General features: G+C 34.0%; 1 protein-coding gene across 1 annotated transcript; it reads left to right on the top strand.

Annotated features, from left to right (window-relative positions):
• The first annotated feature begins 267 nt into the window (after positions 1–267).
• On the top strand, positions 268–14,575 carry LOC149548636 (WUSCHEL-related homeobox 8-like). The gene is made up of 6 exons (XM_089794265.1): positions 268–358; positions 523–545; positions 906–1,602; positions 1,919–2,129; positions 2,228–2,319; positions 14,385–14,575. Exons 1-6 carry the CDS (start codon positions 268–270, stop codon positions 14,573–14,575), a joined length of 1,305 nt encoding a protein of 434 aa, XP_089650391.1.
• Positions 14,576–14,855: the final 280 nt, after the last annotated feature.

The following is a 14,855-nucleotide window of genomic DNA, read 5'->3' as shown; positions in this document are numbered from 1 at the left end:
TTCATTAATTCCTTTGTACCCTCCCCTCCCCCATGTGATTTAACCAGTCTTTATATGCTCCTCTCTTTCCATCTCTCTGAACGGCTCCATGGTGGGTTGCTAGTTTTGTATTAATGCCCTCTGTCTAGGGTTTTCAGTGTGCTTAATAAAGTGGGGTCTCAGAGCGGAGCAGATCAGGAGCTTGGTATTCTGAGCATCCGGAGTTCATCTCCATCTGTTTGCGTGTTTGCAGTGTGGGGGGTAGAAACGTGGAGGAATTGTATCAGAATGAATCCCGATAGGCATTGGCCAAATCTCTTCAAGTTGAAGCCATCAACTTCTGACCAGCACTGGCGTCAAACCACCACCTCCAATGAGGGTAAACAGCTATTTTTCTCCTCTTTTTGTTTCTTCAATTTCTCAGATTGTTGGATGCTAACAGTCACTTTTTAAAAAAAAATTAAGCTTAGAGTATTTAACGATTTAATTTTAGGAATAAGGTGTGATGTTTAAGCCGTCAGAATGGTTACAGCATTGGCTAAGCTGGTTTCAAGATCTCCTCAAGTGTATAATTTTTTGAGTCAACTTGGACTATTTAACGATTTAAGTGTACAGATCAAAAAGCCGTTCAAATGGTTACAGCATTTGTTAAGTTTGTTTCAGGATCTCCTCAAGTGTGTAAGTTGGTTTTAGGATTCACTGTTGGATGGTTACAGCCACTTTCAAACGGAAAAATTAAGCTTGAAAAAGAAGTCAATTTAGACTATCGAACGATTTCAGTCTAGAAATCAAACCTTAATATTTGATGTTAATGATTTTACAGCATTTGCTCAAGTGTTTAAGTTGGTTTCATGATTATGATGAAGGATTGCACTTACTGAATTTGTGCCCTAATTGATATTTCTATGGATCGATGAACTTTTGAGACAGGATCATCTTCAATGGAGGAGGAGAGGGAGCGGGAGAGGGAAAGGGAAAGAGAGAAGGAGAGGAATCCAGACCCAAAGCCCAGATGGAATCCGAAGCCAGAGCAGATTCGGATTCTTGAGAGCATATTCAATTCAGGGATGCTGAATCCACCGAGAGAAGAGATACAGAAGATCAGGATGCAACTTCAAGAATATGGCGAGGTGGGAGATGCCAATGTCTTCTACTGGTTCCAAAACAGAAAGTCCCGAACCAAGCAAAAACAACGAACTCATCAGGGTGAGAAATCATCCAAACCCTCTGCCACTCATGGGCAAAAATGTTTTGATCAGTATGGTTCTGGTGTTCCGCTTCCCAATAACAATCCGAGCACTTTCATTGGAGAACTCTCTTCCTCTCTGCTGCCTCCTGCTGCCACTTTTCCAATGCAGTACTTGGGTTATCAGCAGACTGAGGGAATTAATAACACTGGGCATTACATCAACATGGGTGTAGCACAAATGTGGAACGAAGGTACTTGTACTGGCAACATTAATGGAATGTGCAGTGTACCTCAGAGTCAACAGACCTTTTCCTCATTTGCACAAGCCTATCCTCCATTTATGGAACACCTAGCAGCAGTGGAGACCTTTAAACCCAACGAGAATTTCATCTCACCATCTACGAATGACAACACTCTTATTCACTCAGGTACCGGTATGCAAAACTTTTCTATTATGTAGATTCATGAAAGAATGAGATAACTACTTCAAGCATTATTTTTAATAGGTTTGACCTGGATCATATATAAACAAAATCTTGGGAAAACCATCATGTAGTTTTCCAATCCTTGTCAATCTGTTGTCAGAAAGAATTTTATATCATATCATGCACTGTGATCAGAAAACTTGAATAAACATATATGTATATAAAAACTGTCTTCACATTTTTTATTATTGTTTCTATGCTTTTTCAATCCTCAAGTTTGCAGAACTGCTATTGGGAGTTATTGATCTATTTTGTGCAGCTGCAGAATCTGGAGTTGGCAGCTCGAATATTTCTTTGGTCACTGTATTTCTGAATGATATTCCAGTCGATGTTCCCATGGGTCGTATCAGTGTGAAGACCTTCTTCGGTCCAAATGCTGCTTTGTATCATTCCTGTGGCCAACCAGTACTACTGGATGAAGAGGGATTCACCTTGCAAGATCTGCAACAAGGAGCTATATATTACTTGGTACGCTTGTACCCTTTCCTCCCCACTATTTCTGCTTAAAATTGTGTTAGAAATAGATGAGAATGTCTCTGAGCAGATATAAATTGATCTTTACATATTTTTGCAGGTACATGAATGAATTGATCGACCAGCTCCATAGAATAGTGCTTGCTTTTTGGTCTAAGGCAAATACATATTATTCCAGTTATATAAAAAGTGGTTAGAAATTTTACATGGTCAGCTGAGGAGTATGGTGATTATATAGAGAAAGTTTTATCATGGTCAGCTCAGAACTATGCTCATTATATAGAGAGTTTTTGTCATGGTCAGCTCAGTAATACTATGAATATACAGTCCATTAGACCTTGGTTATCAGTTTTTGAGTAGAACAACGGAAGCCTGAGCTTCTGCTATATATTCCGTGTATGTGGTGTTTTGGTTATGCAGCATAACCACATATATCTGATAATTAATCGAACATTGTAATAAGCACTACGCTATTGACTTATTTTTTATTCTACATATGACATTATGCCACTATTTCAAGATTGCAAAATGGTTTTTGCCCAGCTGTTTGTTTCAACATATCCATGGAAGAATACTTCATTGTTTGCATCATTAATGTGATATGTGCTTTGTTTGGTGATCGCCAATTAGTAAAATATAATAACCATGGGAAACGAAACTTTAAAATACCACATTGAACTGGCAAGCTTAGAACACTGCCCCGAAATATCTAGGGTTCCAATAGAGGAAAAGTTCTGAAGTAAACTGGACAATAAATTTTATTCAGTTTATGCTACTTGTTGAAGCGTGACAATATGAAGAATCGAAATCTCTTAACCAGAGGAATGAATATGGTTGAACATGAATTATGGAAATTTGTATATCAATGGAAATTGCATTCTTTGAACCCTTTGGTATAAAGTGAAATGCAAATATGCAACCAGCTTAAAAACTCAGAAGAGATTTACTCCCACACCTTGTTCTCCTTAAGGCTTACAATTCTATCCCTAATTTCTTTTTAACATCTAAATTTTCTAGCATAAAACTCCTCTAAGACTCTATCAATTGAAATCTACTCTGTCAATGGAAATCTCCTCTGTCAATGGAAATCCTCTATCTGTCCAATGTCCTAGCGAGATTATATTTATCCCTCTTCAATTGTCTCTGTTAAGTTGCGTAGTATGCTCATAATCGTCACAGACACCTATTATTATATTATTATGTTTATATAGGAAGCATTGATAGAATAGAGTATTCTACAACATGGACAAGTTACTTGGATGGAATATCTATATTATGTCTAATATATTTATACTCCTTACAAAAATATTGATTCAATAAGCTATGCTTTAAATAAAGGTTCAGCAACACTTAAAACAATTTATGGAGTCTTCATTTTACAATACATTGCAAATCCATGTTATCAATTTATGTAGTCTTCATTTTACAAAACATTGCAAATCCATGTTATGATTATGCTTGGCAATTTTTTGTTTTGGTGGAAAGTTATATTCAAAATGGCTCTTATGAGACTTTTCAATAATCTTTCCTATCATTATCAATTCACTTTTACTCATGTTTGAGTGACATTTCTATATAATTTTTAATGAAATGCAGTAGTGTTCTCTCATTTTAAACATGTCTTAATGCAAGTGATGAAGAATGCTAGTATGCATTTTTTTAGATCAATAATTTAGATATGACACATTTTCTTCATTATTGAACCCCTAAGATAACATTAAGGATGGAGATCTTAATAAACCTTTTTCAAAACCTAAAGAGAATGTGACTAATGATTATAGGATTTCCAATCTCCCTACAAATCTCAACCCTTTGTGCTATTCCTCAAGAACAAACTTCTTGTTCTTTCCAACTGATGTCAAATTTTAATTTAGCCTATGACATTTTCTCTCAACAAGAATATAGTAGACAAGGCCTTGGAAAAAATGACCATGGACTAGAAGTTACTATAGATCATCCTACACAAGTCACTAAAAATGGTATAGGATTCATAACTCAACCCCACATTTTCTCTTCCAATTGTATTACTTCATCATCAATAAAATCTCCACCTCCTTATTTAAGAATTGTTTTATCTAATCCAATAGTAGTTATCCACCTTTTGATATGGTTTGTGTTTGGCAAAGAGAATCTTTTGGAGACTTAAATAAGATATCAAAATTCAACTTCCTTTTTGAAAGACTTAAAAGAATGAAATATTAAATAATAATAATTACAATTAAAAATATTTCATCATAGAAATATGCTCTCCTCCTAGTTGTATTGAACTTATACAATTTGTTCAAGATCTAGTAGATATATGTCTTATTTTTTTTACAAAGGATTTTATACTTCTACTTGATAAAAAAAAAGTGTGCTAGCATTCCCATGCACTTATAAGGTTACTCCAAATCATGTATTCTTTGTGGTGTAACTTATTGGGACTCTTTGTGTTGGATGGTATTAAGTTTTCATTTTCAGATTTTCTTTTTGAGCAAAACTATAAGTCATTTTTTTCTTCTTTCTACTTGGGAAGAAATGAATCCTTTTTAGATATAGTATATTTCATAAGGATCTATTTTTCTTTTTTGAATTTATGTATTTTATAATATGATATATTTTTTGAATATGACTTTTTTTTCTACATATGGATTATCATCTTTTTAGCAGATTTACATCCTATCATAAATCATCTCCAACTTTGGATACACAATGTATTGTCCTTCACAAGATTTCCCTTTCATATAGCAATAGGGAAGGTTTATCTTATTTCTTCTTCTTCATTTCCTTGCCTTCATGTTTTAGGGCAAGATTTCTTTCTTCAATCCTTTATCCCTTCCAAGGATCCCTAATCTATTTGATGATTTTTTATATTTTATATTACATTACCCTTTCTTTCTTGGAATTGTTTGCTAGATATTAGGATTGTCATAGTTGTTTAGAATTTCTCCATTTCTTCAAAATGTGTTTATTTCTATAGATGATTTATAACTCAAGGTGCATAATGAGTTATCCTTTTCTTGGTTATCAAATTTTTTGGTTTAAAAATAATATTTAGAAGATCGATAATACATAGAAAATATAATTACATCCATAAATCTGATAAAACTACACTGGGTAAAAAATCTTAAGAAAATATATTTCATTTTTTTTTTGGAATTTTCATATCACAAATATCTACAAAATATACATTGAAACATGACTTAGAGTTGTATATAAAAACTAAGTTTCTGAGTTCTAATTATAGATGACTTACTAAGTTTGATAAGTATCACTCACACAACCATATTTTCAACACATGCAAACATCACTAGTTTTAATAAGTTACAAAAAAATTTACTTCTTACAACAAGTCACCTTATGAAGACCTTCTATTTATAGTAATTTTATTATGACCAACCATACGTAGATGATAATCCATGATGAATTCACATTCCAACATTCTACTACTTGAAATCAATGTTCAAATTGATGAATAGTTCCTCTACCGAAAGACCTTTTCCAATGCCACATATTATTTGATAAATTGTAGACCAAGAGAAATTCTACATGAAATGACCTTATCTCAACCATTATACTTTCCACATCTTTTATATTAGTGCGAATATTTTCCAAAAATATCTATTTTTATTATAACCTCACAAACAAAGTGATAATGAATATCAATATGTTTTGCCCTAGAATGCTATGCAAAGTTCCATGCTACATGCAAAGCACTTTGACTATCACAATGTAAAACCACTATGTCATGTTTTACTTGTGAATTGCATAAAAGACTATGGAGCAAAATTCCCTCATTTAAATAACCTATATATGGCTTCCATATATTCAACTCCAATAGTTAATAATGTAATAAAACTTGCAACAAAGAATATAGCCATTTCCACATAGCCCATAATAGATCTGAAATAAACATGGAGTTAAAATCCACATGCAAGAGAATAGACAACATACCCACAAAATTGTGACACAAGATATACCCTCATTGAGGGAAAAACTTAGCCTCCAAAAACATCCATCACCATGTATTATTTAGCAAAAACACCGTTGCAATACAACCATGGAAGCCTTCAAAGCCATAGCCACCACCGAGCAATCCATGTGAACAAGCATGAATCCACACATCCCATGCCATGCTTCCAACCTTCACAAATGCTCCCTTGGATAACCTATCAAGCCTTGTCCCGCTTGACTCTTTTCCTTTCTCACACTACAACAAGTACCCTTGTGGCTGCTTATATAGTAGCAAGTCCCACAAAATCACTAAGTGGTATTACATAAACCATGTGCTAAAGCCATGTGCTACCTAACCCATTGATCCCACATTTAATATTGGGCATTTAATTCATTTCTCCAATATTAAATAATTATATGAAATATTATCACAATGTTACAATACAACTCATCAAGTATATGTATGGGAATCTTTACATGTTGCATGTCCATCTAGGCACAACATTACATAATAAAATGAAATAATAAAATATAACAATATTATTCAATGTGTGCAACACACATTATCTCAACAATCTCCCACTTGTTGTATACATTGCATAGGGTCAATCTGTAGCCACATAAATGAACAAGGAAATAATCCCTACCAGCACATCTACCATCATGGTTCAAAATACACCATGTGCTCCATACTAGTACTAGCAACAAAATCAAATTATCCAGCATCTCAAACATGAATGAAGCCACCTCCTATTATGCCACTTCCACTAGACATACATAGAAGCCATCCAAAGAGAAAAAACCACCTAACTTTCCGCATTAGAAGATCATAAAATCCTATACCAACTGAAATGCAAACCACAAAAAAACCTGATCCAAAGGTAATCACATGTATCCGTAGTTGTCAAAATATCCATAGCTAAAATAGCACCCATATCAAGTGCCAAACCCATCCAACTATCCATACCTCCAAAGGTATACCATGTGAATTTTATGTCATCAACATATCCAATCTGCAGCCTGCAATCACAAGCCTCAAGAATAATACCTACCACATATATACCAAGAAGCTCCCACTACAAAAAATAATGTCAAATCTATAACTAATCCACTCACAACATCTCAAAGAAGTGAATCCATGTAGTCTCAAGGACATCCACAATACATAAACTAATATCCTACAAGAACAACTCTCATAACAAGTCTCCAATAGTCTCCCAAATTCTCCACAACCAATAGAGGAAAGAGATAAAGGAATAACCATGTCATCTCTCACATGACATACATGAGTACAAACTAGTGATCACAATCTCTAACCAATCTCAAATCTAATGTAAGTGAAATTAAATAGCTAGGAGAATAACCAAGACTAGAGAAACCATGCAAATCATAACCTATTTCATATCCTTCTACACACACCTCTAGATGTAAACTATGCAAGTATGATCTCCTCCATAAAACCCCAACAAGAAGCCTCAACAACACCAAAACCATACCATATAACTACTCATGGATGTAAGCCTCACACAAGAAGATCAAACTCATAAACCACTCCTAATCCAAGGAATATGCCCAATATAAAGCCATCTCTCAAATGAACCTTCCAGAACTAACTCATGTATCGTAGCTCAAGATCCATATCCATGAAAGACAAGCATAAATATAATGCACCTAAGAAAAAAAATGGGCTATACCTCAGACAAGTAGACCGCCGAGTAGACCAAGAGTGGGGAATGAGAATGCTCATCTAGATACCCAAGTCTCCAACCAAGACTTGTCTAAGAAAAACCTCCTCTCAAGTCCATATCAGGTGACTACCCCTCGGACTTCCTACTAAAACCATCAATCATCCCAACAAATACTTCTTTAATCCAAGAGAAATTAGCATCACAACTGTCTCTAAGTATCCATAAGCACTTGTAATCGATCAATCCATGTCAACTTCAAATGCAACATAACAATATCATGAAGTATCCAACTTATGATCAGTGTACTCAATACCAAGAAACCCAACCAAGATCAATGTCAAAGTTCCAACCATGGCCTCAAGAACATAAACATGACAACATGATCTAACCATCTCAACCAAAGGGATAACATGCTCCATATGAACATACCATAACATGTCACAACTCTAAACATGTATTAAGATTATACTATGACATAATAATGAAACCATCCTCATACCAAGGATAACATGCCAAACAAAAGCATAAACCACACCTTTACCAAGAACCCTATGAGTCATCATGATGCAACTATCTCCATACACCATGAAGAAAACCATCTTTGCATACCATGAAGAACCATCTCCACACACCATGAAGATAACCAAGAACTCAATGAGTCCTTAAGATCTAACCGTCTTCACACACCATGAAGATAACCAAGTGCACCATGCAAATGTCAAAGACACTTCTACAGCAACAGGATCTAAGACAAACCTCCAACAACTAGAAACACTCAATAAATATATCAATGCCAAAAAAATCACACTCAACTGCGGTCCCAAGTCACCTATGGCATCATAAAATTCATCTCCTATAGGAAGATCCTCCAGAAATACACTCACACAACCAAAGTGTCAATACCGAGTGAAACCAAGATCTCCAAACCAAGAAGATACAAACCAAAGAAGGAAATAACCCTACACTGTCACCCCATCACTGTCACAAGCTCCCACTAAACTATGTATCCAAGCTATCCATGACATCATGAAGAAAAAAAATATGCTCTAACCATGAGAATCAACCAAGGCATCAAACCATCAAAGAACTCAAAGTGTACATCATGAACTCCTCAAAATAAACCAAATATCCATGATTCTCAACCATGAAGATATACCACCATAACCAAATTAGGAATCCAAACTAATGAACATCAAGGATGTGCGTGCATATCCAATCATGTCATGCCAAAATCCATGGCACCATGATCACATCCATGAAATGAGCATCTGGCTCTCAATGTGTCCAACCTATCAGCATAAAATAGTCAACCACAATTCTCCACCATGACTATACCCAGTAACAACATCTCATCCCTTATACATGAAGAAAAATCAACAAATCACGTGACTTAGGGCATAGACAACCCAAATCCAAGCCACCAATATAAATATGCATCAATAATGAAAGATCAATGGGCAAAGACAACCCATAACCAAGCTATAAATGCAACCTATAAGTATAGACTGCTTACAACACTGCACAACTTGTAGATCCAACAAGTCATCATAAATATCAAAACCAAATACTGATAACCATATCATTATGAGACCAATCTAAATAATGAATTGAGTATACAATGACATCAAATCTTAAATCTCCAATGCCATAAACTCACAATGTTACCATAGTCAAAATATATCTATAAACTGTTCAGATCAATATATTACCAAATAAACCATGCCAAACCTACCCTAAATCTAAACCAATGTGTATAGCTCTCCAAAAGCTTTCCATTGACTACTGAAAGTCCAAAATTTGACTTTGTATGCCCAAGTTATGCCCTAATCTATGCTCAAAATAAAAAAATCTGACTTTTGGGCTCTTAAAACCTAATAAAATGTCAAAATCATAAAACCAAACTTATGCCAAGTTGTAGTGGTCTAAATTAGCTTTCTAATGCCTATAAGAACTCTGAAATTCAATATACTGAGATAAAGTTATGGCAGTTTTACTAAGATAATCTTTTTTACCATTTTCATTGTGATTTTTAATTTTATTTTATTTTTGTGACGAAAATTCTGACGAGATTAAATTTGACAGCCATCATGGGCTGAAACCAAAAAACTCTTTCATTTCCTCTAAACATGACCAAACTAGGGCATATTATATATCAAAATTTATGGAAATGTCGATCCAGATCCAATGGTAAGGTATATTTTTACCCAGGAGGTCATTTCTACAAGCTACCCCCTAAAACCCTCATTTAAATGAAACATCCAAAAAAATCTTTTTGTCCAAAAAATTTCACATGCCCAAATCTTTTAACATCCCATCATAACAACAAATCCAAAACCCTTAGATCTAAAATAAATCACTCATATATCTTGCAATTTTCTTTTATCCTCTCATGCATTCACATGGATTCAATCTAGGGTTACAATAATAAAACCATAGCTCTAATACCACTTGCAAGGAAACTTGCAAAAAAGAATATAATTGTTTCCACATAACTCACAATAGATCTAAAATAAACATGGAATTAAAATTCACATGCAAGAGAATAGACAACATACCCACAAAATTGTGACACAAGATATACCCTAGGAAACCCTCATTGAAGGAAAAACCAAACCTCCAAAAGCATCCATCACCATGTATTATTTAGCAAAAACACCATTGTAATAAAACCATATAAGCCTTCAAAGCCATAGCCACCACTAAGAAATCCATGTGAACAAGCATGAATCCACATATCCCATGCCATGCTTCCAACCTTCACAAATGCTCCCTTGGCTAACCTATCAAGCCTTGTCTTGCTCGACTCTTTCCCTTTCTCACACTACAACAAGTACCCTTGTGGCTGCTTATATAGTAGCAAGTTCCACAAAACCACTAAGTGGTATTACATAAACCATGTGCTACCTAACCCACTGACCCCACATTTAATATTGGGTATTTAATTATTTTCTCCAATATTAAATAATTCCATGAAATATTATCACAGTGTTACAATACAACTCATGAAGTATATGCTATGGGAATCTTTATATGTGGCATGTCCATCTAGGCACAACATTACATAATAAAATAAAATTACACAATATAAAAATATTATGCAATGTATGCAACACCCATTATCTCAATAGATAATGCCACCATTGTCTTTAACTTTGATACCCACCTAAGTACAACTCTAACTAAGGAGAAAATATAGCATGTGGTAGGATTTATTTTATCTCCATCTCCACCAAAGCATGTATAAACATGCTTATTTACTTGAAGAATACTCTCACTATAACACGTAAAATATTTTAAATATCTAGCAATCCACTTCAAATTTTTATAATGATTAATAGAAGGTTTTCCAATGCATTGAATGGAAAATCCCACTCCTTGCACAATGTTTGGTCTAGTGTACAACACGGTCAACAAAGATTACCTACTTCTAATAGGCATGTCATCTCTACTTCTATTATAGGGAACTATTTTGAAGATTTTTTAATGTGAAAAGAAAATGGCTCGTATTAGATAGTTGTGCATTCTACATATCAAAATCGTACAATTTTTTTTCCTAACAAGTCTTTTGTGACAAACATTTTTCTTATTGTTCCTAGCTCTACATATCTTGATGCCAAGAATTTGATTGTACTTCTTAGGTCCATACCAAACTTCCTAGGAAGTTGAGTTGGTTGTAGATTACACTTTTATCAATATACTTTTTGCATGCAAATTATATGTTGGTTGTAGGTCTCAATGACTATTGCAAAGAAAATACTAACTAGTTGTGTATTTTTTATATTGACACATTTTAGAATTTTTTCCACATAAGTCTCTTCTTAAAATCATAATTTACTTTCATTTCTATATCTATGTATCCTTACTCCAAGAATCTGATTTTCAATTCCCAAGTCCTTCATGGAAAACTCCCTAGTAAGCTAAATTTTCCAATGGATCATTCTATACACTATGAACCCAATAATGAGAATATCATGTATATATAAAAGTAGAATCATAAAACTAGTTTGATGATAAATTTGAAAATGGGGAAAATGATCATCCTCACTTCTACTAAAATGTGCACTCATCATGAAGTAATCAAATTGCTTGTACCAACACCTTGTAACCTATTTTAAACCACTCAAAATATTATCAATTTTGAAACAATATTTTTGATGCACTTTTGTGTAGCACCTTGTATTTTTTGTACATATATATCTCCTTAGAGAAATCACCATCGAATAAGATTTTTAATTCAAATCTAACTATTCTAGCAGTACCTTGATAACCCAATTACTCGTGTGGCATAGTATTTGAGTTCAAGTTGTTAAAGAGTCCATATTTACATCACATACCACAATAACCTCTCCATTATAAAAAATATTCAGCCAACCTATAGAGATCAAAATTCCCTCTCTTTTCCACAACTAAGACTTCCTTTGTTACTTTGTGAAAAAACATTATCACCACTAAATCAATAACCTTTTTAATCAAATAGTCAAAGTAAAATAACATTTTTCCTTGAACTAGGAACATATTTAACATTACAGAAAATTTTAACTACTCCATCAAACATATTGATTCAAACCTCTCCTTCACAACCACCTTAACATGGGTTTTCATTTCAAATGTGAAATATGCATTCATCAAAACTGTGGTAAGCATAACACTTATCTCTATGTCAAGTCATATGAAAGGAGGTAATGAAATCAAGAATCCAAAAATGAAGAAAGAAATTTTTTTAAAATGTTATTAATTCCTCTTTTTCTTTCATTGGTGTTTCATATTTTGTAGTATTTGGTTTAGATTTTACTACAATGGAACAATCCTTTCTTACTTTTAGAAACCCATAATCCTTTTTGACATGTTTATCTTTTGTATAATTTTAGCAATTTAGCTTTTTTTGCTCTTTAAGTTTAATCTGGTTTGACCACACTCGATATTGATTATTTCTAGAGTTCCACCTTTACCAACTAGAGCTTCATTTGAAGAAGATCTTTCATATTCATTCTACCTTGAATCTTTAGAGATTAAATAAGATGTTACATCTTGAAAGAATAACTTTTGCTTAAACACAAAGTTATTGAGATCCTAACCAATTGATCCCAAACTTTAGGAAAGGAAAATAACAAAACAAAATCATTATCCTATTCATTGATTTGAACTCCTACTAGATCCAAATCTCTTGTTAGTGTATTAAAATTATTTAGATAATCTATGATTGATAAATAGCCATGCATCCCTGAATTATATAGCTACCTTTATAACAAAATATTTTTTTTCGATGACTTCATCTCATACAAATTTGTTAGATAAATCTATTATTCGTGAACATATTTCTCTTTTACAACATTGAACAAAACTAAAGATTCTAGAAAATAATTAAAATTATTTCTCTAGTTGTTCTTTATGTGATATTCCAATTTTTATTACTCATATTTATAGGTTTTGATGCTATCCACTTAAAGATGGACATCACATCCATCCTTCACTAAAAAGTCTTTAATTTTTAGTTACCATAGATTTAAAAAATTAAAATATCAAAAAAATTCACCTCAAATATAGTAACAAATTTTTCCCACTGTTCACATCTAAACAAACAACTTCTACACAAATAGCTTTACTCTAATACCAATTGTTATAGAAATTATTAGTACAAAAATAATATAGAGAAGATCAATAACACATAAAAAATATAGAAATATAAGAAGAGGGGGGAACTGGATTCTCTGATTGGGAACATCCCAACCAAACTCCAATAGTATGAAGCTTCCCTTAAAAAATTAACTAAGGACAATGAGATGGGTATACAGGATGTTACTTCATCCATCTTGGCTATTGTTGCCACCTCCATTGGGAAATCTTCTCCAAATGAAGCCAATTCAACTAGTCAAGCTCCATTGCTAGTTGGTGGTTCAAGCTGAAAAACCAGATAGAGTACTAAGAAAGCTAACCTCCAGATACCTATGAAGAATATTCCTGATTCTCTAAGTGAGGTTGTTGTCTAAGGTACTACCATTACCAATGCTATAAAAGAACTGATCTAAGTTTTTCTGGGTTTTTTTTGAACTTTTGGTTACTTCTTTTTTGTTAACTTATGTTGTTTGTTGATCCTTGTAAAACTCACTTGGCTTGGTTGTTGGTCCCTATAAAACTAGCCTTTGAATTGTTCTTTGACTTTCTAGCTTGTTGGTCCTTGTAAAACTAGCTCCTTACTTTGGTTCCTTTTTGTTTGGGGTTTCAGGTCACCTTCAAACATGCTTTTATCTAATGAAAACAAATATAGCAATGTAAAAAATGAGGTAAACTTAGACTAAGGAAAAAAATTGACTTGTCAAATATTTTTGATATTAATTATCAATAATTTGCATAGTTACTACAATCTCTGAATTATAATTTGAAACTTGACTTTACATTGTATATAAATTGAGTTGTATAATCTTAATTACAAAAAAGTTTTTGATTTGGAAAACAGGTTTTACAGGGATCCTAAAACCCAAAGTTTTACAGCAATAAACAACTTAAAAGCATAAAAGTCAGAAATAACAAAAACAACCACAAAAGGCCAGAAACAAAAAGGCCCAAAACTAGGGAAGCAAAGGCCAGGAAAAGAGCCTGGTAGGTAGACTAGTGCCCCTTCTTCTCCATTGCCTGCAGGATTTCTGCAGCGTCGCTTTCCTTCTGGATGGCTTCCTCCTCCTGGGTCGCAGGGGGGAAATGCTTCTGGTCCCCTTGGCTTTCCTGGATACCAATCTCTTTCCGAGGATCCTCCCGACTGGTTCCATTATCTGTACTCTGCTTCATGTTCCCCACAAGACCAATGTCGGTCAGATAGTCCCCCAGATTGACAATGTTTTCATTCAAGGTATGCAGGGTATCCACAATTTGTTTAGTCACAACCTAGTGAACGAAATCTAGCCTTTGGACCTTCTTCTCAAGCTGGGTGATTCTGTCCTCCTGATTGTCACTGGGGTCCTTGGTTCTATCTTTTTCCTGGCTGCCCACCTGGTCTCTACTGCTACTGGCCTCATGATCCTTGACTTCCCCCCTATTGTTGGTCTAGTTGGACCTGTCCTTCAGAGTCTCAATTTCCTGAAAAAGCCACTTAATGGAGCGGAAATTGTCAAT

This window comes from Cupressus sempervirens, chromosome 7, assembly GCF_028749045.1.
Source record: "Cupressus sempervirens isolate cs-2001-9-10 chromosome 7, ASM2874904v1, whole genome shotgun sequence".
NCBI lineage: Eukaryota > Viridiplantae > Streptophyta > Pinopsida > Cupressales > Cupressaceae > Cupressus > Cupressus sempervirens.
Note: the sequence above shows the minus strand (reverse complement) of the source record. Positions and strands in the feature narration are given on the sequence as shown.

Coding starts and splice junctions, on each gene's coding strand:
- LOC149548636 (XM_089794265.1), top strand. CDS start 268: ATGAATCCCGATAGGCATTGGCCAAATCTCTTCAAGTTGAAGCCATCA. Junction 359..522: donor AACCACCACCTCCAATGAGG/GTAAACAGCTAT, acceptor GCATTGGCTAAG/CTGGTTTCAAGATCTCCTCA. Junction 546..905: donor GTTTCAAGATCTCCTCAAGT/GTATAATTTTTT, acceptor TGAACTTTTGAG/ACAGGATCATCTTCAATGGA.